At 50.2% G+C, this 26,576-nt stretch overlaps 1 protein-coding gene across 1 annotated transcript; it reads left to right on the top strand.

Annotated features, from left to right (window-relative positions):
• Positions 1 to 4,896: 4,896 nt before the first annotated feature.
• Positions 4,897 to 17,199, top strand: ACER1 (alkaline ceramidase 1). The gene is made up of 6 exons (XM_075076800.1): positions 4,897 to 6,666; positions 13,080 to 13,194; positions 13,575 to 13,713; positions 14,868 to 15,005; positions 15,602 to 15,739; positions 16,565 to 17,199. The coding sequence occupies exons 1-6, from the start codon at positions 6,514 to 6,516 to the stop codon at positions 16,731 to 16,733; spliced, it is 852 nt and encodes a 283-aa protein (XP_074932901.1). The 5' UTR covers positions 4,897 to 6,513; the 3' UTR covers positions 16,734 to 17,199.
• The last annotated feature ends 9,377 nt before the right edge of the window (positions 17,200 to 26,576 follow it).

The following is a 26,576-nucleotide window of genomic DNA, read 5'->3' as shown; positions in this document are numbered from 1 at the left end:
CTAGATACAGGTGTTTGGTTTGACAAGAGGTGCCTCTCTGCTCTGTGTCTGCTAAACTCAAAGCCTTCCGGGAGTCAAGGCAGCCCTCGCCATGTCTGTGGCCTGCACTTAAGCGGGAGAGACCTGGCAGTGCTGTTACAGCACTGCCAAGAATAAGGTGATTTTTCTCTCTCCTGATTTAGATAGTTTATATTTTCATCTACAAGAAGGGGAGAAAGAGAAAGGTCTCTGCTTGGTCCCTGCACACCTAGCAGCTCCTGCTGAGTTACATAAGCCAAAGGCTCCGTAGCGTATACACAACTGCACCGAGAAGTGCATGTGACAGATGACAGCAGTGGGACAACTTCCTTTAATTATTACTGTTACTGCTGTTACTACCAGCAATTAAGGCATTTGTTTTATACCTGTCTGTATTTCAAAACAAGCACGGGGTGGTCAGATTGGCAAAGATTATTGAGTTAACTGGTATGGCATCCTGCCTGGAGTAAAGATAATAGAGTGCCTGGGTAATTGCTCAATGATGATGGATTGGTGGGGAATTTCTCTCGGACCCTGAGAGCAACCCTCTGGGGCCTGACAAGGCTTGTGCTCTGCTCCGCTGGAGGCTGCCTTGCACAAGTACCGGGGCCATGATGTTGTAAAAAGCAGGTGTTTCAGACATTTGAGACTTGAAAGCCACACCTCGCGTGGGGTGCAATCTGTCTTTGCTGTTGCTACTGAATGCTTTTTGGTTGCTTGGAGCCCCTGCCCTACCTGGTGAAGAAACACAGATATTTACAGCTCTGCAGATGTGAATAAGAGCGGGAACATTGTTCCCGGTAGGCTACACAGCAGCAATGGAGACAAATGCTTTCATTTGGCTGTGTAAAGCACATCCAGCTTTAGCATGTCTCCTGCTGCTGTTATTATTCCTTCCAGACCACGATTTGCTCAACAGCTTCCAAACCAAGCAGAGGACGTGATTCCTGCCCCATGGAGCCATGAATGGCAGGGATCATCTAACTGTTCAGCATTAGTAAGGCTCCCAGGTCACCTGCCTGTGTTTTTATACCTGAAAGCATGAAATTGCAGCCCTGGAGGCTAAAGTCACATATCAAATGCAGAGGAGCTGGCAGCAGGACAAAGCCTGTCCAGGCTGCTTTAGGGCCTTCCTGGACACAGGCAGAGTGATGCAGCAGGGCGCTGGTGTGCCAAAATGCCTGGGTCCCCTTCCCGACTCACCCACTGCCTCGCTGTGAGAATGGCACTAAGTCATTTTGTTTCCTTCCACCCCAGGGCTCTGACTCAGGCTTGCTGAGCAAACAGCAGAGGGGATGTGGGATGCCAGTGCTCCCATCTTAGTCTCCCTGCCCCATCTATTTGTTGCTGCCCCTCTGCCGACAGTCACATCCCTGCGCCAGCCAAAGCAATAAATAAAGACACATGCCCCTAAACCACAGCTTTTCCAAATGGGCTTTAAAAAAACCCAAAACCTCATCCTCAGCAGTTCAGACAGAAGCCTCCATCCAAGGTGCCGTGGGACAAGGCAGGTAGGACTAGCCTCAAGTTAAGCAACTGAATTCTCCCAGACTTGCCCACCAGAGTCCCCACTTCCCCGTCTTGGTGGCACCAGCAGCAGACCTTTTTCCTCACCACAGCTTGTGAGAACACAGTAATAGAAAGCCTGCAGCTGGGCCCTGAGGCTGCAGACTTGGCTCCTGTGAAAGCCCCTGCCCCTTCCACTGCCTGCTCTCAGCTGCCTCAGTGCAATGCCCTTGGACCCCGCTGCCTGCCAAAGGGTTTGCAGGGAGGCAGAGGAGCTGGGATGAGGCTCTCCAGATTAAAGCATGTCCCGTGTCACAAAGCCTGGGATGTTGCCTGGGATGTGGGGTCTTGGAAGACGGCATCAGTCCCAGGGAGGGGGAGGGAAGAGCTGAAGGGACAGGATGAGGAACAAACCTCCTCTGTGAGTTTTCCCTGCGGATCCTGGTGCGGAAGAGACACATCAGAGCAAGCCCAGATGACACATGTTAGAAGAAAGGTGGACAGGAGCCAGCAAGTCTTGGCAAGGAGATGAAGACTTTGGGTGAAGCTCTGAGAGAAAGAAGTCTCAAATACAAGGAGGATTAGGGGAGTCTCTCTGGATAACTCTCACATGAGGCCCTGTGCTCCTTGGGCACCCCCACCTCCCCAGCCCACCCTTTGTCAGCATCTTCAGCATCCCCAGCATCCCCAGCCTTTCTGACCACAGGCAGGAGGATGTAACCTTTAGGAGGAGCTGGGAAGAAGGACTCACCAGGAAACCAGCCTCTCTCTTCATGACCTGAATGCTACTTACTGATGAATCAGGGAAGATGTGGATTCATTACAGCCTCCCCAGTTATTTATTCACTGTGTGGCACAGGATATATCAGTGATGCTTGGGTGCTTTGCTCATGTCAAGGATGCCAGAGGTTTTGGGGTGGGAAAATTCATTCTTTTCAAAGATATTCATATAGGCCAGGCATCATGTGTCTGGGCAATGATCTGTCTTATTTTCAAATCCATCTCTGCCACCTTCACTATACCTCTCCTGCCTTCCTCCGCAGTGGGATGGGCAAGTCACCACTTGCTTCTCACTTCATTCTATGCTTCTCACTGAGATCCCCTGGGGAACTGGGTACCCTCTTTCAACATACCAACTCAGTCTCCTACTCACAAAGTCCATTCAGGAGTTATAAGTTGTGGTTCTGTTGTGGTTTAACCCCAGCCGGCAACTCAGACCCACGCAGCCACTCGCTTGCTCCCCCCCGCTGGGGTGGGGGAAGAAACAGAAGAGTAAAACTGAGAAAACTCATGGGTTGAGATAAAGACAGTTTAACAGCGAAATCAAAAGCCCCGCACACAAGCAAAGCAAAACAAGGAATTCATTCACCCTCTCCCACAGGCAGGCGGGCGCTCAGCCATCCCCAGGACAGCAGGGCTCCATCACGCCTGACGGTGCCTTGGGAAGACAAACGCCATCACATCCAACGCCCCCCCCTTCCTTCTTCTTCCCCCCACTTTATATCCTGAGCATGATGCCGTATGGTGTGGGGCACCCCTGGGGTCAGTTGGGGTCAGCTGTCCCAGCCATGTCCCCCCAACCCCTTGTGCCCCCCCAGCTCCTCGCTGGTGGGGTGTGGTGAGGAGCAGCAAAGGCCTTGGCTCTGTGTGAGCCCTGCTCAGCAGGAACCCAGACATCCCTGGGTTATCAGCACTGTTTCCAGCACAAATCCAGGACACAGCCCCGTACCAGCCACTATGGAGAAAATTAACTCTACCCCAGCCCAAACCAGCACATAATTGAATAAGAAGCAGATTCACCCCAGACTTCCTCACCACGGACACCGCAGTGCAGCCGTCCGAGGGTGAGAGCAGCTCACTGGAGATTGCTTCTGATCTTCTTCTTCAAGCCACATCGTCTGTCCTCAAAAGACACCCAGCCTTGACTTAGCTGCATCTAACGGAGGCTCCACCACGTTGTATTATAAGCTGCTTCCGTGGTTAATTACCGTCTCATTTCAAAATGGATGTGGATTTGTGAGGCTTTTGTAAGCCCTGGCATCTTTAGGAGGTGTTGCACAGCTCAGGTCTCTCAGGAGCGCTCCTTTTTATAGAAGGTTCAAAACAAATGAAGAAGCTTCGCAGAGCACCAGTCCCCATGGCAAATCTGAATTGTCACAGCAAAGGCTGTTTGATCCCCACTCCCCAGGGAGCACGTGGGCAGGGACACCTTGGGTCTTCGTCTGACCCTGCCCTGTGATGCTGAACTTGGTGTATCCCCTGCTCCAACAGGAAGAACTGACCAAATAAGCTTTATGTTTATGAAAGCAATGTTGATTTTTGGGGAAAGTTTAATTGCTGCCAATTTTCTTGACATCTTGAAGGAGATTCAGGAGGAAAATGTTTGCAAAGCAGTCACCCTAAAGTGTCCTATTCAGCCAATTCTTTAAATAACAAAGTAAATTAACTAGAAGAAGTGTGATTTGATAACAAAAATATTTTTGATAATAAAACAGTAGTGGTGGAAAAGTTGAAACGTGGCTTGAATTTAACCCCCAAAAATGGGGCAGCATCAGCTTGCCGTGTGTTTTTGGTAAAAACTCTTGTATTGTTTTTTACCCAGCTCTGCAAGGGAGGCTGTATGGATCAGTCCCTCCCCTGGGAAAAACAGGGATAGGATTGGGGTGTGTGCGCGTGCGCAGGTAACCTGCCTAGGGGCACACCGATGACTTCAGACTGCATTTCTACCCACTCTTCTAACCTTTCCAGCTCACGCTTCTCTGCCCTCCCTCTCTGCCCCTGCCCATTTGGGTGCACATATATAAACCCTCCAGCGAATATGTTTCCTTTGGGGGACTGCAAGGTTTGCCTGGAGGGTGTGCATGGCTCTTGTCTCGTCCCAACGCTTTTCCTAGAGACAGAGCAAGGGTATTTCCTGGCGGCTGCTCCCGCTGAGCTCACACCGTGGGCACTCCTTCAGAGCTAGAGCAGCAGGGCAGGTTACTGCTCCAGCTTTGCTAGAAACCTTGGAGCTCCCGACGCTTCGCCTCACTGCGTGGAAGCACTGCTGGTCTGTCTCAAGGGAACACAGGTAAGCCAGGCTGGCATGAGCAACAAACCAGCAGCCACTGGGCACTCTGGTCGCTCCTTCAATTTTTCTCTTCCCTTGTTCTTCTGTCTTGTATCTCCTCCATCCCTTTACCATCTCTCAACTGAGGTCTGTTCAGCTAGGAGATGGGATTCGCCATGTTGGGTATGATTCTTTTTTTACCCTATGCAACCACTTGCATTGCTGTAAAAGCATAATGCAGAGCACCAGGGATCTGGAGGGAGTCACTGTGTTGCCAATGAGCGCATGGAAACCCAACATCGTGAAGAGTCAGACCTCAAACCATTCTGCCTGCCATCTATTTTATTTTCCTTCTGCAGCTATCACCTCACCTGCCCTGGGGAACCAGCCAGCCTGTATTAAAGGGAGGGAATTGTTAACTTGCAATTGTAAAAGAATGGTGGAGGTTTATCCACAAGTCAGTTTATCTGGTTGGGGCAGGAGGTTACAGAAGAGCTTTTTTATATTAGGGTTACACTCCTGTGTTTTCTCCCTTTGAACGTCTTGGGAAGAGGAGCAGAGGAAGCTGTGGTAGCTTCACACCACTGCACAAACTACAGTAACCGCTGGCCTCGGTGGTGTTGCTCAGCTGACACCGGTGTAAACAGGGACTTGACTGTTTCTCCGCAAGAACATGATCAGCCGATGAGTGGTTTTAAGATAAACTTCCTTTCCTTGCGTTAGACAGCTGAAAGAGTTTTCAGAGAAAACAAAGCTGTTTCCCACCCCTTACTACCAGTGCCTTCGGAGCTCGGAGATGCTACTGAAGTGGTTGGTGTCACCCTGGTACCTGCTCATTCTGCAGAGCTAGAGGAGCACAGCCGATGGGTTAGTTCAATGCTGCACCCAGGGACTTCACTGCCTAGCTCCAGGGAATTTCTGTGGCTCATGTGTACCAAATATCCAGCTGGGTGATGTTTCCCATCACCTCTAGGGTTGACACCCATCTGTCAGCTTCTAAAATAGCTCCAAAGTCTCAAGGATCTAAAACTAAATATGCCAAATAGGAAACTTTGATGAGAACTTTTACTTTTTCAAATGAATAAAAGTGGGCTGAGAAATTATGTTCACACTGCGGATAGAGAAGTCTTTGGCACGGGGAAGAAAAACAGGCAACAGGTTAGGTTATTTTTGTATTTTTTTAGAATCCCACTTGTAACTGAAGCTTCTGCCACTGCCAGAGGCCAGGCTGGGGGATCTGGCAGCGGAGACCCCATGGGAGGTGTGAAGCTCTGATGCCTTTCACTGGGAAACCAGGACAGGGCTTGCATGGGAGCGCGTTCAAAGTGAAATCACTGCCACTGAAGAGACACCTCCCGATGCCTTTGCTCTGTGCCTCCAGGACTCGTGTAATGGCCAGGGTCTGTGCTGGTGCTCCAGGGCTGAGCTTACATACGGTGAGCTCCAGCCCTCAGGAAGATGCTGAGAAACAACTAAGGAGAGCAGAGCCAATGAGCAATAGACCCTGTGAAGTTGTCCACTCCCAAAGGTAGCTCACAGCCCACAAAGTACAGGGAAGTCCTCTTGGCAGAAAGATCTGAGTCATAAAGAAAGTGAAGAGAAGGGAGAACACAGGGTGACAAGGATGGGGCTGAAATGGGGAAGCATCATGTGGCAGTGACGACCCCTGATGAGAGATGTTAATGCCATGGATGGGGCTGTGGTGACCACTCCCAGGCTCGGACTTCACAAACATTTCCTAGGGTGATTTGTCACTCCTGCATGATGGGGAGAGAGAAGGAAATATTCTGCAATGTGATGAGTGCTGGGAAGAGGATGAGTCTTTCATAGGAGGGTAAGGATGCTGTGCTTGAGCAGGCTGGTGCAGCACGAGCACGCGGGTGTGCAAGGGGCAGGCAGGCAGCGTGTGCGTCTCCCCTTTCCTTTTCGGTGTGCAGCACATGCCTTCCCCGGGTGCAAAACTAACCCGTTCCTCTCCCTTTTGCAAAGGTGGCCCAACGATGCCGAGCATATTTTCCTACCAGAGCGCCGACGTCGACTGGTGTGAAGGCAACTTTGAGCGCTCGACAGTCATTGCGGAGTACTACAACACCGTGAGTGCGGGCGCATCGAAGGGCAGGCTGGGCGTGAAGGCAGCCGGCTCCGGGCACCCAGGAGCTGCTTTTAGGAGATGAGACGGGACAACCTTGTTTTCTCTCCTCCTGCTCACTCCTTTGATCTTCCTGGTGTTGGAGGGTGCTGGAATGGGGAACATTTTCTGAGCTTAAGGTAAATCATGGGACTTTTATTGCTTACAACTGCCAGTTGCTCAAAAAGCTGAGGTCAGGGGTACTTCGGGCACACATGGGGCTCAGTTCCCAGTGAGAAAACTCTGGCAGTGCTCCTTAGCCCAGATCTGTGAGATCCTGTTATACCAGTCCTGCAGCTCTCCTGCCAACTGGGGTAAGTCCCACACAGGGCTCATATATTCCAGCTAAATGTACAGGAGTGGCAAAATGAGAGACAGCACTTGCCTGAACTGTGTCAGGCAGGTTGGGAATCCGGAACTCGAGACAGAGGAAAGCTGATGCGTGAGCCAGATTCACCTCCTATGATCTTTTATAATTGAGACTCCATCCAGTGCCAGTCCCTTGAATACAGCCTCCTAGCTTAAGAGTGGCTAGAAGCATCCATATCCGTCTACAGAGGACTTGGTAGATAACCAGTCTCTGCAAGCATGTCCTTCTACCTCAGTGCAATTACAGGCTAGCAGGGGTGTGAGGCATGTGGATTTACAACCTTCCAAAGGCCTTGTTTACGACTTTTAGCAATTACTGTCTAACACTAGAAGTTCTTGTTCTCATGGAAATGTCTCTTCCTCTTTTTTTAAAGCATTTCCTGCTTTTAATAAATTGCCTATAATAACAATAATTCCCTCACCCCAGTCCTGCAGCTCCCAAGCTCTAATTGCCCAGCCAGGGTCTCAGAGGAGGGATGCTCGGGCTGTATATAGTCACTTCTTTTTGAGACAGTTAACAAATAAAGACCAAGTCCTGCTTCCCTCCGGCATCCAACTGAATGTGTCGTGCTGTTGCCTGTTCACTGGCACTGCATCCCTGTCGGATGGGCTCAGAGATGCAAGGCAAGGCATAACTGGCAAGAAGGTACAGAAATCACTTCTACTCACATCAGCATTTCAAATGTAGCTGGAGATGCCAAATGCCGCTACGTTTTGGAGTGTCACTGGCAACGCTGGAGAGGGGCGGATTTCCACAAAAAGCAGGACGTCTGAAATTTATGTTTTTAATCAGAATTCATTCTGGGAGATAAATTTGCCTAACCTCCTGGTTTAGTACATAGGCAGCATTCTTCAAATGTGTCTTTGGAGCTGAGACCCCGTTTTCACAAGGATCCTGATTTACACCCAGACTCTTGAAGTGGCTCAGGATCCTTAACACACCAAGAAGTATCTCAGGAGCTCTCTAGAATCACATCTGTATCTAACTTCTCTGCGGCACACTGCTAGACACCAGTTGGTGTGGCCAGATGCATGCCTGTCTTTCTTAGGTCCCAAAGCCCTGTAATTCTCGTAAAACATTAACTCTTAGCTGCCCAGGTGTCTTGTGGCACAGGTTTCTGAATTATGTAGCTATTCCTGAAAATCTTACCCAGGTGCCTAGTTCTGGACTGAGGTCCCTACCAGCCACAGCCATCTCCCGTGTTTCTACACAACACCACCTTTGAGGCACTGGGCTTGTCTGGATGAATTCGCACTAGTTAGGACTGAGACACAGCTTTCCTCTGGGAGAGGAACACTTCTCCAATGCATGTTTCCACACAGATGAAAACTAGTGCGATACTGAGGAAAACAGGGAGATGTGGGCAGAGCAAACCCTGCAGGATTTTTTCCAGTGATTAAACCAGTCCTTGTTCCTCTCTGTATATGAACACAGGGCACCTCTTTCCCAGCAGAGAAAGAGATTCTTTTTTTTGTCCCTGAACTGATCTCCTCCTTGCCAGGCTCACTTTCACCAATCCACGGAGCTCAGCAGAGTGCCCGTGCGGATGGAGAGTACCACTTCTGCAGATTCCATCTTAAGATGTGATTCCTGTTTAGAAAAAGCAGCAGAGACCTAAACCTGCCTTGACAGCTGCCTGTACCAGGGCTGGCATGTGATCTCCTGTCCAAACAAGGGGAAACAAAACAGCAAACCCTCCCAAAAACTGCTGCTGTCTGAGCATCTGACGTCTGACATCCAGCCCCACAGGCTGCACCATGCTCAGGGCCAGACCTTGTAACCAAAAGCGGACAGGAGTGTCACTTAAATGGGCATCACTCCATCAGCCGGCACACGCTGGCTGGCATTGCCTGGCTTTCACCCCCTGCAGCAGCACCAGGGGATCCCTCTTTATGCTCTGGGCTCTCTTGCAGGATCAGGCTCCTTGTGACATGCCCTGAAGGGGGGACTATAGGAATCAGACCAGGCTGAGATCCGTAGCTATCCCTGCTGGCTGGCAGCATGGTGCAGATCCAGCTGGGGCTCAGGGCACTGTCTCAGGTGTGATCCTAACAGCCTGGATCTCCTTCTCTTCTCTCCTCTGTTCATTTGTTCCCCATATTCTGATTCTGATTGCTTCCTCCCTGCGGCAAGCTTTATGGGCCTTATCTCTCTGGCCTGCCTTGAGATAATTATATCAATATTGACTTCAGTGTCAGTTTGCCAGAGTTTTAGACTAGCTGGGAATCCAGCCAGCTCCTGCCCAAGTCTCCTGCACCACTAAATCGCCAGGGCTTCCCAACAGAGCACCCTCTTCAACATCTTCTTCCCAACACTGCCTGGGGCTCGAGCAGGGTGGTTTTGTGCCAGCAGCAGCAATGTGCTGCTGAGAATTGCTCTGTGCCAGCTGCACTCGCTCTCAGGTCTGCTTGGGTTGGATGCTTTTTATTAGAAATAAGCACCAATGGTATGAGCAAAGAACGTAAACAGTATCTTTAAGTACCTAATAATACATGGTGGCTCGTGATTGGATGCAGTTCAGCAACAAAGCACTAACTATTTATAGTGACTCAGTGACCCAGAAATTTATTGTCTTCTGGCTGTTCGTAGGAGAACAGTATTGTGCTACATGAGGGTCATCACTCAGGGACCTGTCTTTCTACCCTCCTTTCTTTCCTGAAATGACTGATCCAGGATGCTGGTAATGACACCCAAATCCTCAGCAGCCTCCCTGGCAAAGCAGCAGGAACTCTGACACTGACGTATATCCAGAGCTCCCGGATGCTTCATCAATCAGTGGAGATAAGCTCAACTGCAGGTGCAAATTACCTTGAAATGCCCAGAGAAGCAGACACTTTCAGAGTGTGTCAGAGTGGTGGCGTGTGGCCCAGTCCTCCACACGGGCTCAGCAACCCCGCGGCACCGCAGACACATCGCTCTCTCACCTCCCCAGAAAGTCCCGTGCGGGCACACGGCAGCTCCTCGCCCGGCGCTCTGCGAACGCTGGGCAAACAGCTGTTTCCTGCCCCAAAGCGTTGGCGTGACATCGTGATGTCAGGACACGCAGCCTCATCTTCTGCTACACAGGTCTGGCTATAAGGAACTCGCTACACAGGTCTGGAGAGCCTCTGAGGTATTCACTTCTGCCTTTGGCCCTGTGGGCTCTTCTGTCAGCTAAAGCTGGTTCACTGAGCTTTAAGTGAATGAACGTACTCCAATGAGTCCTGCAGGAATCTCCTTTCACTGCAGAAAATGCCTGTCTTGTGTAAGGACCGGTGCATGCTCTCACTCCTATTGCACTGTTGCCGTGCTCACAGAGCTAGGCAGAGCTCTGCAAACCAGCATCTCCTGTCTCAATCCATGTCAGAGGCTGCTTCTTCTCAGGCTCTCTGCAGGTCTCTCTCTCCATCTTAGGCTGCAAAGTGCCGAGTTGTACGAGCCCTGGGGCCTTTCCCATGATCCTGCTAATGCCCCAGGATTAGAGCCATGTCACTGATCCAATCCCAGTCTCGCTTTTCTCCTAGAGAAAGAAGCAAATGCCAGTAGAGGCGGGCTTGGCTTAGGCACCTGGCGCAGTAACTCACACTTGTTAGGAAGTGGGATATCGCTGTGCGCTCACACAGTGGAAGACCACAGGGAGGAGTCACTGCCACAGGTCAAATCGCACCTCAGGTTCCATCACCACTGTTATCTCCCTGGCATCCTGGCAGAGGCAGCTGGAGCCTCCTGGCCAGTACGACCCAGCTAGGTATAAGTAGAAAGTGTGCTGGGAGGACTCAGCATGAGCTGAGCCTGGAAACACTTCCTAGTTGGAGCACTGGGAGCAACACCCTCCTAACTGCATTTGAGAATGAGCTTGCCGCATCCTAAAGGGAAGATATAAGACAGCATTTACAAATCAGGGCTTGGATCCGACAAGGGATGAAGACCCTGTGGTCCCCCCAGCCGCGGTTTTGTAGCGGCTCATTCCTAAGCTCTCGGTTTGGCTGCCCTGCAAGGAATTGTTCTATCTTTTCAGCCCTATTGGCACGTTTCCCCTGATTTTCCCTCCCCTCTGATATCTGATCTTACACATCTCATACTGAATTAATGGAGCGATAACATTGCTATCATGTAATTAATAGCACTGTTGCAATGTCCACCACAGCAGGGGTACAGACCTCTCTATACGCAATCTCAAAGTCCTGCGTTTCCTCACTTTGACATGCATGCTGGCACTTGCATACTGTTGCCTTTTCTGCAAGCATTTTCTCTCTTCTTGCTATCCCTGCTTGTCTTCCAAAGGCCTCTTTAACCATTTCACAGGAAAAGAAATGTTTGCAACACGGTTGTTACTTTAACACACGGTTTGGTTTCTCAACCATTTCCGAACAATTTGACCTCAAGTGTGCAAGTGAGACCAGCACTTCTCTTTTCATAGCTGGAATGGGAACAGGCCTGGATTTGGCTCTGAGCACCGATAGAAAACCAATACCCTTGGCCTGAGAATTGCTGTTAATGGGAGCATCAACTTCTTTCATGAAAGTCTTAATGAAATTCAAGATTAATCTCCAGGTGTTAAAGGGAATAGAGACCTTACATTAAGCGTGAATTGTGTTTCCCTCCGGAATACGAGAGGGTGTGTTTCATACATATGACAACGTCCCTGTGATTTGCAGCCCTGTTACCATAAACTTAGATCCCATTGGACACCACAAGCCAAACGTTGATTTTGCGGTTTACCTGGTGCATGTAAGGGCCGCTGAGGGGTGAGACTCCAGCTGTGGAGGTCAGATTCCAGGCTTGGGGTCTGGGTCAGCATCTCGCTGGAAGATGAAAGGAAAAGGATTGTCAGGGTGAGATAAAAGTCACCCTGGTGCCTTGCCAAATGGCATTTTAGCAGATGGCTCTGCCCTGCTCTTCCAAAGCCCCAAAGAGCTGTCTGGCAGGTAAAACGTAGCACCACAGTCCCAACCTTTTCCAACCCAATGAGCAAGACAGATTTTCCCTGGAGAGGCTGTGCTTCCCTATGATATCCCTTTAATGAGTTTGCAAAATCAGGTGAAAAAGTGAAGGTAAGAACTGATAGAGGGAAAGGATTATTTCAAACTTCATTCGCCCATAGCTGCAGGGTGGAGTGGGCCTGATCCAGCAGGCAGGTCCAGGCTTTGGGCAATTGCTGCTCCTCCCCAGCTCCCACATTTTGCCCACCAGCATCTGCCGTTCCGCAAAGCACTGGCACCTTCAACCAGCCCAGGCAGCAGCAACAGGCTGGGCCCCAGTACCGTGCCCTCCTCCCCAGACAAATCAGTCTGTCAATGAAGCAATATTGCAGAGTTGGAAATCAGGGCAGAATAATTTCACTGCGTTCGTTTGCTAGGTATTTTTAAAGGAGGTTTATGACTTCATGTAATTACTAGTGTCCAGAATACCTGTCCCCCCTAGGCCAGGTGGCTTCGCACATGACACTGCAGGAGGTCACCTCAGTCCTGTCCCCACCTACCAAGGTCCTGCTTGCCCTGCTGCTCTCCACTGCGCCTGCTCCCAGTTAACGATGTCTTTCCTGCCCGTGGCTTGCGGTTATGGCCTAGCTTCTCACACCCACCCAGCCCCTCACAGGGGGCTGCCTGCTGGTTGAGAGGGCCAGAAGCCATCCAGGGAGCTTTTGGCAGGTCTGGGTTGACAGGAGAGGGAGATGGCTGCAAACAGAAGAGCTTTGGCAGCTTGCTTGAAGACACTGGGCAGCTGAAGCTAAACCATCACCCAAAAGGGGCACACCAGCTTATCCGGGGCTTGCTGGCCCTGGAGGTGCCTTCAGGGGGGGCACAGATGTCTGCAGCCATTGCTGTCACAGCTGGCCTTCCAGTTCCAGCTTCGCTTCTCGAGATACGCCTCTGTCCTCTCCCTGTGCCAAGAGTAATACCTGCCTCCCCGCGATGCTTTCCACTAGAGATCAGTATCCTCTTTGCACATGGAGATGCTGAGGCACATGGTGGGATGGGACTTGCCCAAGACTATGCAATAAGCTGAATGTGCCTCTTGTTTTTCAGATCAGCAATGTAAGCTTCTTTGTCCTTTCTCCTGCCCTACTCTACCTGAACCGGCAGTACCGTCAGCAGCGCGCCTTGCCCTTGTATTTCTTCTCTGGCCTGCTCTTCTGCGTAGGTGGGTGCCAAGGTTGTGAAAAGACCAGACAGGCTGCCAGAGTACCCAGCTGTTAGTTCATGATGCCTTTGGCTTTGGAGGCTGGTCTTAGTGGCCAAAGCACAGGAGCAAGCTGGGGTGGGAAACCAAACAGCCGTGTCTGTCTAAGCCCTGCAGCTCACGGTTCCTGCTGGCTGTGGATACACAACTTCCACCCCAGTAAATCCCTGTGGTGCTGTGTGGACTGACTCACTCAAGCCTCCATGAATGCCAAGGTCCATGCCCTGCCCTTCAGGAATGGTGTGTCTTTAGGAATGGCCCCCAAGAGCTTCCCAGAGCAGACGGGCTTGTGCGAGGATGGAGCTTTCTTTGCTGACACAAGCTGTCCTTGCTCCTTGCAGGTATCTTCTCCATGTACTTTCACATGACCCTGAGCTACGTGGGACAACTCTTGGATGAGCTCTCCATCCTCTGGACATTGGCCGTGGCATATTCCTTTTGGTATCCCAGGGTTTACTTCCCCAGGTTCATCAAGAGCAGGTATGACTTACAGGGACACAGGGTTGCAGGCTCTGAGGGGAGGGCTGGGACACTGGCATTGATGCGTGTGACCCACAGATCCCAGCTCACAGCCAGCTCCCCTGCAAGGGGCCAGCGTTGAGGTTACTGCAGTTTGCTTTAGGACCAGACCCTCCATCACTCAGTGGTGGGTGTGCTGACAGAGGAAGAGTAAGAAACCCTCCCATGGGGAAGGGCTGTGTTGGGCTCCTGTCGACCGGAGCTGCTTGTTTGCAAAGCTGCAGAGGAAACTTTGCATGGAGAATTTCAAAATTAATGAGGAAATTAAATGTTCCTGAGCACTGACCTTCAATTACCCATGCTGTCAAACTGTCATAGCATCCCCTGCCATCCACAGAGAGCTTTGCCTGAAGGCTGAAAGGGTTTCCCATAAGACAAGCTGGTCCAAGTTACCATCCCACATTTCAAAAGTTGTTTGCAGGAGGGCTGGCTGGACTAGAGGAGGTCAGCAGAAGGGATGGGGATACTGGGTGAGCACAGAGCAGCAGAAACAGGAACTCAGCAGGGCTTTGCTCACAGGACGGTCCCATCCTGGCAGGCTTGCTGGAGCCCTCTGAGCTAGCCCAGTTAGACGCCTTGCAAAGGCCTGCTCCAAGTCAGCCCTTCCCATGTCAAAGAGGAGGTCACCAGGAGTTCACTGTGGAGACAGGGTTGGGGGAAAAGGGAAGGGACTTGGGGAGGGATTTGCATGTGAAAGGCCCCTCTGAGCCCTATTGTTGCTCAGTCAGCCCAAATCTGCATGTTTGCAGGGCTCAAGCCTCTGCCTGCCACTGCTGGGACTCCTGCTTTGCAGCCCTTCCCTGTGCAAGGCTCCCGATGCCTTCGCCTCTCGATGCTCATCTCTGGCATTACCATGAAAGTGCACAAATTACCTTCTGGGCTGTGTTCCCTGCTCTGTCATGGACTAAGTGGGGGGTTTTTGGCAAAGCACAGCTATGAGCAGATACCCCAGCCTTCCTGAGAGGACTACTGCAGAAGCTGAGGTCAGCCGTGTACAGATTGGAGATGCTGGAGAAGGGTTTCCTCTCTCAGGCAATGAGCAGGACCTCTCCCATCCTTATTCTTCCATGCTGTGAACCCTGGGGGCACTGACACTCACTCCCAACTCCCTTTAGGAAGCATTTCTTCTGGTTGAGCGGTGTCACCACTGTGATCACTACCTTGATGTCCTTCGTCAAACCAGCATTCAATGCCTATGCGCTCAACTGCATCGCCTTCCACCTGCTGTACCTGACATGGTGTGAGCTGAAAAAGTAAGGAGGGGGCCGAGATGGGTTATCTTCAGGTCCGCTGCACGCTTTTGGCAGGCTCACACGTGGCAGTGACTCCAGGCACAACAGTGAATGGAGCCCAAGGCTTCATCAGCTCCATGTTGGACTATCAGCTCTGCACAGAATTGGGGCAGTTGGGGAGGGACCAAGGAAGAGGCACAGGCAGGACTGTAGGCAGTGGGGTACTAGAAAGCCATCTGGCCCAGGTGCCACACAGAATGAGGATAATTCATTGGACAAGAGTATCTTCTCCTCCCCAGATGCCATCTCTGCAGCTCTTTCTCCTTTGTGAGGGGTTTGGGAACCAGTGTGGGGTTGGGAGAATCTCCCAGGATCTGGTGAGAAAGGCAGGAGTGCCCTGGCATCTCCTAGCACCATCCTCACCCACAGAAAGTCAGAAACACCCTCTACAGAGCCATACTTCTCCAGTTCTTGTGCTCTGATGAATACTCTCTAGAAGAAACTGGCTGGGTTTTCCTCTGTTGCTTTAGCACTTGCAGACAGGAACCAGCCTTCTTTAAAACTCTCTTTCCTTTGAACACGATACTCCATTCCCTCTCCCTTGCTGTGTCTTCCAGGTGCGATGACAAGAGGGTTCACCGGACGGCCGCAGCCATGGTCCTGTGCTGGGTACTGGCCATCAGCAGCTGGATAAGTGACAGGTGGCTCTGTGGGCTCTGGCAGGCGATCAACTTCCCCTACTTCCACAGCTTCTGGTAAGGGCTTCAGCGTAGAGGCAGGAACCCCAGCCCAACCATTTCAGGGGCTGGAGGGCCACAGCTAAGGAGAGATGGCAGCAGGGTTGCGATACTCGACAAGGGAGGAGCGGCATCTCTGCCCAACCCTCTCTCCCTTTCCTCTGTTGCTATTGATGCTGCTCCTCAGCCTGGTCCCAGCCCAAGGATTTAGTCCTAATCACTGCTTAATATCCCTTACCTCCTCTGCAGCAGCCAAATGGTGTTTTGCAAGTGAAATTGTTCTAAAAGCCCCTCCAGGTAAGCAGCTTGCTTTCAAGGGGCTGCATCTGTTCCCAGGAAGCTGCATGAAGTGCAGTGTTCTTTGAGTTATTTTAATAGCCGAACTGAAAGATGGTGATTTGCTTGGGCAAGATATTTCAGTGCCTGGCCAAGTGTGGCTGTAAGCGCAGCACCCAGTGTGCTTTCTCAGATTCATCCTCGCAAATCACTGGGGAGACTGGGACAGATACCCAGCGCTGCTGGCTAGGCTAGGCCAGGCAAGCTGGAACGGGTGGTTTCGTTTGGGGCTTAAATCCCCTATATCAGCTCATCTCCTCTGCACAAGGAATTGTTCCAGCCCCAGCTACAGGGCTGTTCTAGGATTTGCCCATAGGCACAAACCCCGCAGGACCCGCACTGCCTGCAGCCCTCGTGCATCACAGGACTGGGACCCTTGCTTGCCATTGCCGTGCCCCTTGGCTCTAGCCTCATGGTGGCAATGCCAGCCACACACCGCTACAAGGTGCAGCAGGAGCAGATGAAGTTACCCCTGTCCAACACATGTTTTTCTGTTTTCCTTGCCAGGCATGTGCTGATAGCCATGTCCCTCCTATACTGCTGCCCACTGGTCATCTACTTTGATGTCAACTACGAGATGCCATCGTTCAAGCCAAAGCTAGGATATTGGCCCAGCGACTCTTGGCCTGTCGCGGTGCCTTACATTGCCCTGGAGGAACCCCACAAGCAGTGCTAGAGCCGGTTGCCCTCAGGCATCCCTCAGGCACGGGGTGCATGATGCACACATGTGCGTCTGCATGGGGAACACCTCGGCTGTGCGCCTCTTCCTCGGACAATGGCAATGTGGCTAGAGGATGGGGCAGGGAGCAGCTGAGGCCTTGTGATGCCGGGCATGAAGCAGGGTGGGAGCCCACAGGTGCCTTGGAAGACTCTGCCCAGACTGGCGTCCAGGGAACCAAAGATCTCCTCCTCCAGCAGATGCCCACTGAGAAGGGGAGGAAGACAGTGCTTCTTCTGTGTCTTCTGCATTAGTCAAGTGGCAGCACCCCTTGCTGACAAGGGCCAAGTGGAGAACACAGAAGCTAAACTGGTGACAGCTGGGTTTGTTGGGGCTGCTCTAAGTATTATTATTAATTTTATTTATTGATGTATGTGGTCTTGGTCAGGAGAGCTGTGCATTAAAGCTATGGACACTGACTTGCACTGAGGCCCTTTCTTTCCCCTGACTGCACCACATCCCCTGTTATCTGCTAGTCACCCCCACAGACAGGGTGGCCAAAGCTCTCTCTGACCTAGGGAGAGCTGTTTATAGAGAGAAATCCTCCTGGGTGACAGCCCGAAAGAGGCCCTGCTGACCCAGGTCCTGGGGTGCTCTACCCCAGGCCCTACCCCTTCTTCCGCCCCCATTAACCCTCGTTCCCCCATGGCTCTGACAGCCTCCATGTGTAACCTGGAGACTCCTCTGCTCGCTGAACGGGCTGGCTGGTGGCAGAGAGTGAGGAAAGGAGCCAGTACATTAGAGAAACATGTCAGTACCTTTGCAAGAACAAAGAGAAGATGTAAAGCCTCAGAGAAAGACCACTGCTGTGTCACGGGTACAAAGCAATGCTTTCCAGGTTCTCCCCACTGTGTAACAGCGAAGAAGTTCCTCTCGCAGCCATGGGACTTGCTCTTGTTCTCCGAGCCTTGCTGCATTAAAGTGACGAGTTGAACCTTGCCGTGGGTCTGGGTCCTTGCACAGCCAGCAGGGACTGTCTCTGGAGAGCACCAGGAGGCTGGCAGACTGGCTGAGGTTGGTTCCCTGCAGCGCAGCCAGAACAAGGTAATGTCACTCCAAGGACCACAGGCTTTTTTGGGCTCCTGTGAGTAAAGCAAAAGCAGAAGCGCTCTGGGCTTAACCTCTGAGGCAGAAGGCGCTGCACAGTGTGCCACGCAGAGTCCATGCTGTGGCCCTCCCGCGGGCGCCACTGACTCATGGGTCCCTCTGCAATGGTCCCCAGAGCCACTAGATGGCAAATTTGGCTCATGAACCCCGAGTAATATTTCATCTTGGGAAAGGGATGCCTTTGCCCAAGGACTGAACCTCCAGGCCTGGTCCCCCTGCCCTCTCCATCTGCCAGCACTGGGGTCAGACACCTCTCTGCCAGCACAGCCACTGATGAGACACCTGCACAAGGTGCAGGGCAAGGGGGACTCGGAGCTCCAGCCTTCGTATGCCCTTGCCTCCCTGCACCGATGCCCATCTCCTCATCTCTTTGCCTCTTTGTCTCTCCTGCATGCCATCACTCTTGCCTCTCCCCTCATCACCCCATCTCCCTTTCGCTGACCCTCCCCATTTCACTCCCTTTTGCTCTCCCCCCCCACCTCACCTCTTCCACAGCCCATCACATTCTTCTACAGCCTATTAATAACTTCTGGGCAATTGCACCGGGTCCCCGCTGGGCTCAGCCCCTCCGTCGGCGCTGGCCTGCGCAGCCACTGAGCGCGCCGGCAGCAAGTTCAAAAGTGCAGCGGGGCTTTCACAGCCCCTCTCCCCGTCAGGGGGTGGAGGAGGCCGCTGGGAAAGAAAGGCAGCGTTGCCAGGGAGCCTGGCACAGGAAAAGGGGGTCACCTTCACCTCCAACAGGACCACCGGAGATGGACAGGCGCCAGCAGCCCCGCGGGCCGGAGATGCTGAGAGAGACACGAAGGGATGGCGGCCCGGGCGCCAGCGAGGAGGGTCAGCCGGCCACCTCCGGCCGCGGAGCCGGTGTGATGCTCAGCAGAGAAACTCAGCGGCAAAATCCCCCGTGCGGTATGGTAATAAGGGAGGTGTCCCGGGCGCCGCTGCCTTGAGAACAATGTTGCTGCAGTTGAGTGACTGTAACAGGCCCTGATGACAGCCGGGGCCGCATTAAAAATGCCTATTCAAGCAGATCAAGACATTGAGAGGCCTCGTGGGGATCTGAAACCCTCAGGGATTTCTGGATGAAGCCAGAAGCTGAATCCCCAGCCCTGGGAACCTGGGCGGGGGGGGGGGGGGGGCGGGGAAGAGAGAGAAAAGAAAAGAAACCCACAAAGAAGCTTTAAAAGGACTGCAGCGCCCGAGGCAGGGCCTCCTGCTCCAAGCAGGGCCGTAGCCTGAGAAAGCGAAGTGGCCCTGACACCAGTGTCTGACTGTGGTCCGGGCATCCCTGGGGCTGCACAGGGTTATCTGAGGCTGGGGTCGCACCTCCACGAGGTCCCTGAGCTGCTGGGGATGTGTTGTCCTTCCTGCCAGGGAGCCGTGGCTCCAGCTTGTCGGGCACAGCCTGCACCGCAGAGCTGACAAACACCCCATAAAAAGGAGCGGGGCTGTCAAAACGGGACGAGTCAAGGCATTTTTGCCTTGAGCTGAAAGGGGTCCTGCAGAGATGACCTGCATGCTGAACGGGTAAAGCTGGGGGCCCTCAGAGGGCGAAAGGCAACAGTGGCCCCTGTGCAATGTCCCCCAGGCCATGGGGAGCTCTGACGGTACCTTCCGCACCGGGACCCTCAGCTGGGTGAGTGCCCCTCCGGGTGTAACCAGCCAGCTTGCTCAGCAGAGCAACACAGGAAAACAGGCAGGGCAGGAAGAGCTGCAAACCCTGTGCTCAGGGATCTGAGTTAGGACTGGTCAAAATTAAACCTTTCCTTATTTTTGCCAGATGAGCCCTAACCCGGATCATTTCCCTGATTCAGTTCACCATGTGGCTGCTTAACCACAAGAAAAGAGGCAAGAGAAGGAGCAGGAATGAGGAAGAGGCTGCTCCTTTCAACTAATGCCAGATTAAAGAGGTTGTTTCACAAATGGCATCAGTTCAGCCTATTTGGTGCAATTGCAACACAAATGAAATAATAATGTTGATAACACACCAGTCCTGCAGCATCAAGGATTAACACCTACCTGCTCTGCTGCACCGAATTGCCTCCTGCTGTTAGATTTACACTGCAGGACTTGGCTTGCGGACTGGAAACTTTTCAAGGCAGAGTGATTTATCTGTAAAGGACATTGCACATTTATGGATCTGCATAAATTATGCAAAAGTAATTAATAATAACCCGGGCCTTGCTCTTAAGAACACCAGGAGAAGAAGTTGCTTCACTGGAGTGTCTCTTATGTCTTTTGCAAAAGATCTTTATTTGTTAACTGCCTCGAAGAGAAAGAAGGTAATAGTTTTGAAACACAGAATGGATGTCGCTAGGTCCTGGGATTTTATTGCTAGCCTGGCAATCTTTACGATTGATTTAAAGAACCCTCTACTGGAGTCATGTTAAAGCAACATTGATTCAGCTTTGATTTTTTTTTTTAGTTTTAATCTCCTAGATCTGCACTCAAAAGTTTGAAACCATGAACGCAAAGGGCTAAGAAACCCAGGAAGGAAAGAGATAAGCTTCAAGAATTATTACCTCTGAAAGTCTTGTCCTTTCAACTCTAAGTGCTACTTGTGAGGTTTGACACAGCATTTCCAACGCAGGGGCTAGCAATTCTGTTACACCCACCTCACAACTGCTAAGAAAGATGTTTCTTTTTTTTTGTTTTCCACTGTTTTACCCCCATCCTTGCTATCCACTTTTCACATAAGACAAAATTAGCCATAGGGACATAGACAAACGCCAGGATTTTCCAGACACTGATGGCTCTCCTGGACAGATGAAAGGTATCAGGTCCTGATTAGCTGAAAGTCGTATTTCAGAGAACACTCTGTCACCGTGTTTGCGGCAGTCAGGGTCTTGAGGTCCCCTGCCTACGCCTTTCTTTATTAGCTCATATGGTGGCTGCACAAGTAATCAGGGCCGGTTTTGACCAGTGATCATAGAGGAGGTGTGGGTAAAAGTCACTTCTCAGTAAGGAGAAGCACGGCCATTACATGGCCAAATAAATCAGCTGACAAAAAATGATTTTTAATCAGAAGATCAAACGGTCTCTTCAGCTGTTTCTATAAACCCCCATGATTTGGTTCCACTCAGTAAGGCATTCTCACTGCTGTTTTCAGAGAAAAACAAGCAGTTCACATTTGTCTGACAAAGTGGTTCAGATAACTTCAATTCTCTAGTAATGGCTGCTATCAAAATACCTAAAATGGAAGGATTAATTTTTCTGTGCCTTCACATTACAGCTCAAAACATGGTTTCAATTAGGACTGTTCTCCACTTTTTTTTTTTAATTCACTTTCTATGAGCATTCCGTCACTTGGGTCCCAATTCATGAGCTCACTGAAGCACATGGGTTTTTATAACTGTGTTTAAACGTAAAACTGAATTGGGTTGTTCTGAAATGCCACACTCAGCTTCACTGTCACATATTTAACAAAAGGTAAAGATTTATCTCAAATGCTGAAGTATTCACCAAAAGCAGCATTCAGTTGTGCAGCATGTTATAAAATTCACAATCTGCAGTTGGTGCTGCATTTATTTAGATAGGCCTTCCATAAGAGACCAGCTGTCTCAGTTCAGTAAAATGCTTAAGCATATGTTTAATTTTAAGAATATGAATAATTCCATTGATATCAATGGCACTTTCTTACACTTAAGAATATATTTTGCTGGGCTGGAGCCAGAAATAGTGCCATGTAAAGTGCAAACTGCAGTACTTTTCTCAGTACTTTCTGGGACCAATTTAAAAATTAATCAATTAAGAACTTGTGTTGGTTTGGGCTGGGGTAGAGTTAATTTTCTCCATAGTGGCTGGTACGGGGCTGTGTCCTGGATTTGTGCTGGAAACAGTGCTGATAACCCAGGGATGTCTGGGTTCCTGCTGAGCAGGGCTCACACAGAGCCAAGGCCTTTGCTGCTCCTCACCACACCCCTCCAGCGAGGAGCTGGGGGGGCACAAGGGGTTGGGGGGACATGGCTGGGACAGCTGACCCCAACTGACCCCAGGGGTGCCCCACACCATACGGCGTCATGCTCAGGATATAAAGTGGGGGGAAGAAGAAGGAAGGGGGGGGCGTTGGATGTTGATGGCGTTTGTCTTCCCAAGGCACCGTCAGGCGTGATGGAGCCCTGCTGTCCTGGGGATGGCTGAGCGCCCGCCTGCCTGTGGGAGGGGGTGAATGAATTCCTTGTTTTGCTTTGCTTGTGTGCGGGGCTTTTGATTTCGCTGTTAAACTGTCTTTATCTCAACCCATGAGTTTTCTCAGTTTTACTCTTCTGTTTCTTCCCCCATCCCAGCGGGGGGGAGCAAGCGAGTGGCTGCGTGGGTCTGAGTTGCCGGCTGGGGTTAAACCACAACAGAACTGTAATGTGAAAATGCAAAAATTAATATATGTGAGATTTTGCTGTTTACTATCCTAATATTGCCAAGTATTAACATCCACCAGAGCACTGCCAAGTGAAATCAAAACCAAATCTGTGAAATCTGCAACAAGTTGAATTTGTTATTCATCATGAATCATCCCATCAGACCTAAAGATTTACTCATGTAACACTGAATAACATTTACCATCCTTATAGAAAGACACGCATACAGATTAAAAACAGGGTCTGACCCCATTTGTACCATCTTTGATGCGTACTAACTCTTTTCAGCCCAGGACCCATCCAGACTGAAGCGGATGCTTGAAAGGGAGAATAGGATCTGCTCTGTAACAGCAGAAAAGTGTCTTGAACAAGGATGACTCTTAATGATTGAAATGTGATAGAGCAAAGGGTCACTAAATACATGGTCTTGCTCCCCTGCTTGCTATGCCTTACCTTTCAAAAAACTATTAATTGTTCTGTTATGAGGAATGGATGAAAGTTTGCAGGCACCAAACCCCTTAGCTCTTTGTATTTGTTCTCCTAACTTTACTCATCATGAGCCCAGCAGTACTGCTGTTGCTAGTGGCCTACACGGACCTGGGACATGCCCCTTCTTCCCCTATGAAGGTATCATCATACAAACAGCTATATATCCATATGCAAATGATTGCTGTTTTCAAGCTGTTCATGAGCGACCTTATACACTGCCCATACGGTACAGTAATATGTTTTCCACATATGTCAGATGTTTCATGACACATTTCACGCATATATTTAAAATAGATTTCATAGCATATAAAAATGCACAGGCAAAGGAAGAAAATGGCCTGCATCTGCCATGTTTACATAATGTGTTTCAAAATTGCATGAAATGTGTCCAAATTGATTGTATTCTTCATCTATCTAAAATATTGATGGCATATAAAATGCATGTGTAATGGATTCACTCACAAGCATGCATTAGGTGCCTCATTCTGACGTCGGAGTAAGAAAGGAAAAGAATCTCTTGCACTTCTGCCTCTGCAGTGTAGCCACAGAGACAATTCTCAATTCTCCCTGTGTTGGTTGAAATGGTATTTGTCACGTGTGTATGTTGCCTTATATTCCCACCTGACTCCCTTGAAACTGCCCTGGCTGGGCCTTTATATGACAAAATCAGGCTCTAAGGCGTTTGAGACATGCCACACTGCTAAGATGTGACTGTGCTGCGATCATGTGCACTGCTGTCTCACAGCTAGCGATATCAGTGATAACAATTAGGTTTCGGTGTGATAAATTTCAGCATGGTAGGGCCAGCCAAATTCCCTCAGTCCCAGGCAAGTTTGCATAGCCCATACTGCAGCGTGGAGGATTATCTGAACTGCTATCATACCTGAGCTAGTTAGCTTAGAGGTGGTTTGCATACATTTACATATGTGGCAACCCCACCTGGAGTTGCTGTGCAGACAGGTGAAAGCTCATTTCATACCATTCCAGCAAAACTAAGCTGTCATGAGAGCAGCTGACCCAGAATCCACAAAAATCAGAAATTCATACTGATTTGAATGTTATAGGCTCTGAAACGCTGCTGCGCCAGCTCTGGGACGTCTCACAACCTGCTCTGAGTGCAGAGAGGATCAAAGCGCCAGGCTGGATATCTGCCGATGTGGGAAATGGCCAGTTGCTCTGCAAACCACCAAACTGAGTTACGGGGGTTGGAAACAGCGGAAACACCAGTCCCAAGAGAAAAGGCACCACACAACGTGAGCCAGAGCTCAGGATGCTCAGAAACATGGCAAGCATGAGCGTGTGGCCGCCAGACTGCTACATTAAAGCCCTAGGAAACTCCAAACCCAAGGAATGCCTTGGGAGAGATTCTATCTCAGGCAGGAGATTTGTCTGGGATAGTAATTCTTACTCACTTTTTGGACTCTTCAATCCAGAAAGCAATTCAGAACAGGCTTTTTGGTGCTGGTCAGACTCTCCTACTGAACTCCTCCCGTCAGGTCCTATTTTTCAAGCTATTTTTTCCCCTATTTTGTGGCCTAAAAGTTATCCCATCTAGGGTGACAGTCACCAGTCAGAAGGTGGCCTCTCTCCAAGCATGCAGATGAGCACCTTTCAGTGACTTTGGCATCAACGAAAAGAAGACCCGTGCAAAGCAGACACAGATTTCAGCAGTGAATCTCACTCCCTCCTATTGTACCATGATTGTGTTTGCTCCAATGGACACATAAGGTGCCTGGGCCCATCTTCTCCAGCCTGCACTTCTGCCAGCAGCTCATATTCAGCGTTGGACAAATCCAGCCTGTGAGATGCTCTTCGTGGCAGGTCCGGCCGGCTGGTGGGTTTGGCACGACACAGACCGATAGATTGCTTGGCCAAACCTGACCTCTGCCTGTAGAGTACAAGGGAAAGGTACTGTCATCCAACAGCTGCTCAATAGCCAGGCAAAGCGAATTGATAGGTGTCAGTTCAGCCTGCAGTGGACCAGTAAGCTACATTATAATGCCAACCTCACCTTTGGTGTTAATGAGGCCCCTTCATTAACAGCCTTGAGCAGAGGGGTCAGGGACTGAATAGAGGCAGACTCCTTTCTCACCCAGAAAGCTGGTCCTTCTCATTCAGAATTGAAGCACGTTGGCGGGGCAGTTTGAGGATGCTTGTGCTGCCCATGTTGCATCTGCAAGGGACATGACGTATTTGTGACTATTCATCTGGCTCTTTTCACCAGCACTAAATACACAGAAAGAATAAAATAAATTCTCATTGTGTTCCCGCTTACTAAGAAAATTTTCCCTCTTCCTCCTGGTTTGGAGGGTTATTGTACATTAAAAGCCTTTTGCATTTTTCAGTAGCTATAGTACGCTATAATTTAGATTTTCCTCAGGCACAAAAGAATTTAGTTAAGCTAAACTGTATTACAGTGTGGGGTTATTTTGTTACTAAGTCCTTCATTAATAAGGGAACTGAAGAATTTCCAAGCTGTCTGTAATTTTTCCCAGATGCAGCTAGTAGTTGCTAGGAGTATCTTTTTGGCAATCAGAGGTTTTGGCTATTAACAATCTGGACTTTTGCTATACTACCCTGGTGTTAAATATGTGCTGCGAATACCGTAGTGTGGAGTGTGAATTGGAGAAGGAGGAGAAGGCAGAACAGGCAAAACAGAATACTTTTTAGAAGAATAAATATTGCTCGGATTAACAGCTGATTTGAATGAACAAAATACTTTTTAGAAGAATAAATATCACTCGGATTAACAGCTGATCCGAACGAACACTTTTCCCTGCAGGGATCCTAACGCTGATTAGCAAACCAGGAGCCCTGGTATACCAGAACAAGGATCGCTGCAGAACTCACTCCTTGTTGCTCACAGCTTCTCGCTCTGTCACTACCTGTTCCGTTCTCTCCCTGGCAGCTGACAGGGACAAGCCCTGCGGTGAGCCTGTGCCGTGAACTGAAGACAACAAAGGCCACAGACGGTAATTCCCAGCTCCCCTTGGTGCCACCAGAGAAACCGAATCCTCTCTTGACCTCAGGCTCAGGATGTTTTCTGAGGCTGTATGTAAGGACATGACGCTGCTGTTGACAAAGCCATGGTAAGTACCAGGAGAAAGATATCTGCTCCTTAGTATCTAAAATATCATCAGTTCTTTGTTTCAACTGCAGGTATGTTCATCTCGAAAACGGCACAGAGTATTTTGCTCATCAGTTTGCTTCAGGAAAGATGGAGATCACTATAACCATTCTGCAGCTGGTAAGAGAAGGCAGTGAAGTGACTTACACACATTCAGCAGAGCAGTTCAGGGTCTTTCCACTCAGTCGTGTTGTGTATGGACGCAAAACGGAGGCATATATTTTCTCAGAACAACCCGCTCAAATGCAAGATTTGCACCTTGATCTTTAAATCTATGGGACTACTATCAGATCATCATTTTTCTACAGTGCTGGACTCTTTAAGTGCTGGAGACAGCCCTGCTGCAACAGCCCCTCAAAGCTGACCACAGAACTTGTGGTCTTCGGTTCAGAGTGGAAAAAGGGAAGATGCGGCTAAATTAGTATTGACAAAATAATAATACATAACAACAAACAGTGAAACAAATTCATTTCTCCAGGGATAAGAAGGATAAGCTGCAGACATACCGACGCACATATACAAATGGGCGACAGGGCCTTACAGGGGAGGTACAGCAACTGCCCCAACGAGCGATGCTAAGCCTACAGGAAAGCGCATTTAATGTGAGATGGGAGATGTTGCTTGGAGGCTGGCGAGTAAGTAGGGTGGGTGTCTTGGGCTGCACGGCAATTGTGATTGTCTGCGGGGGCTCTGTGTGTTCAGTGGGAGCCAAGGAGGAGGAGG

The sequence above is a fragment of the Phalacrocorax aristotelis genome, chromosome W (assembly GCF_949628215.1).
Source record: "Phalacrocorax aristotelis chromosome W, bGulAri2.1, whole genome shotgun sequence".
Lineage (NCBI taxonomy): Eukaryota > Metazoa > Chordata > Aves > Suliformes > Phalacrocoracidae > Phalacrocorax > Phalacrocorax aristotelis.
This window is presented reverse-complemented; position numbering and strand designations above follow the sequence as displayed.

Bases quoted from the DNA above. Each gene is read 5' to 3' on its own strand.
- ACER1 (XM_075076800.1), top strand. From the start codon at position 6,514: ATGCCTTCCCCGGGTGCAAAACTAACCCGTTCCTCTCCCTTTTGCAAA. The intron at 13,195-13,574 runs GTGGGTGCCAAG...TGCTCCTTGCAG, and splicing joins TGGCCTGCTCTTCTGCGTAG to GTATCTTCTCCATGTACTTT. The intron at 13,714-14,867 runs GTATGACTTACA...AACTCCCTTTAG, and splicing joins CCCAGGTTCATCAAGAGCAG to GAAGCATTTCTTCTGGTTGA.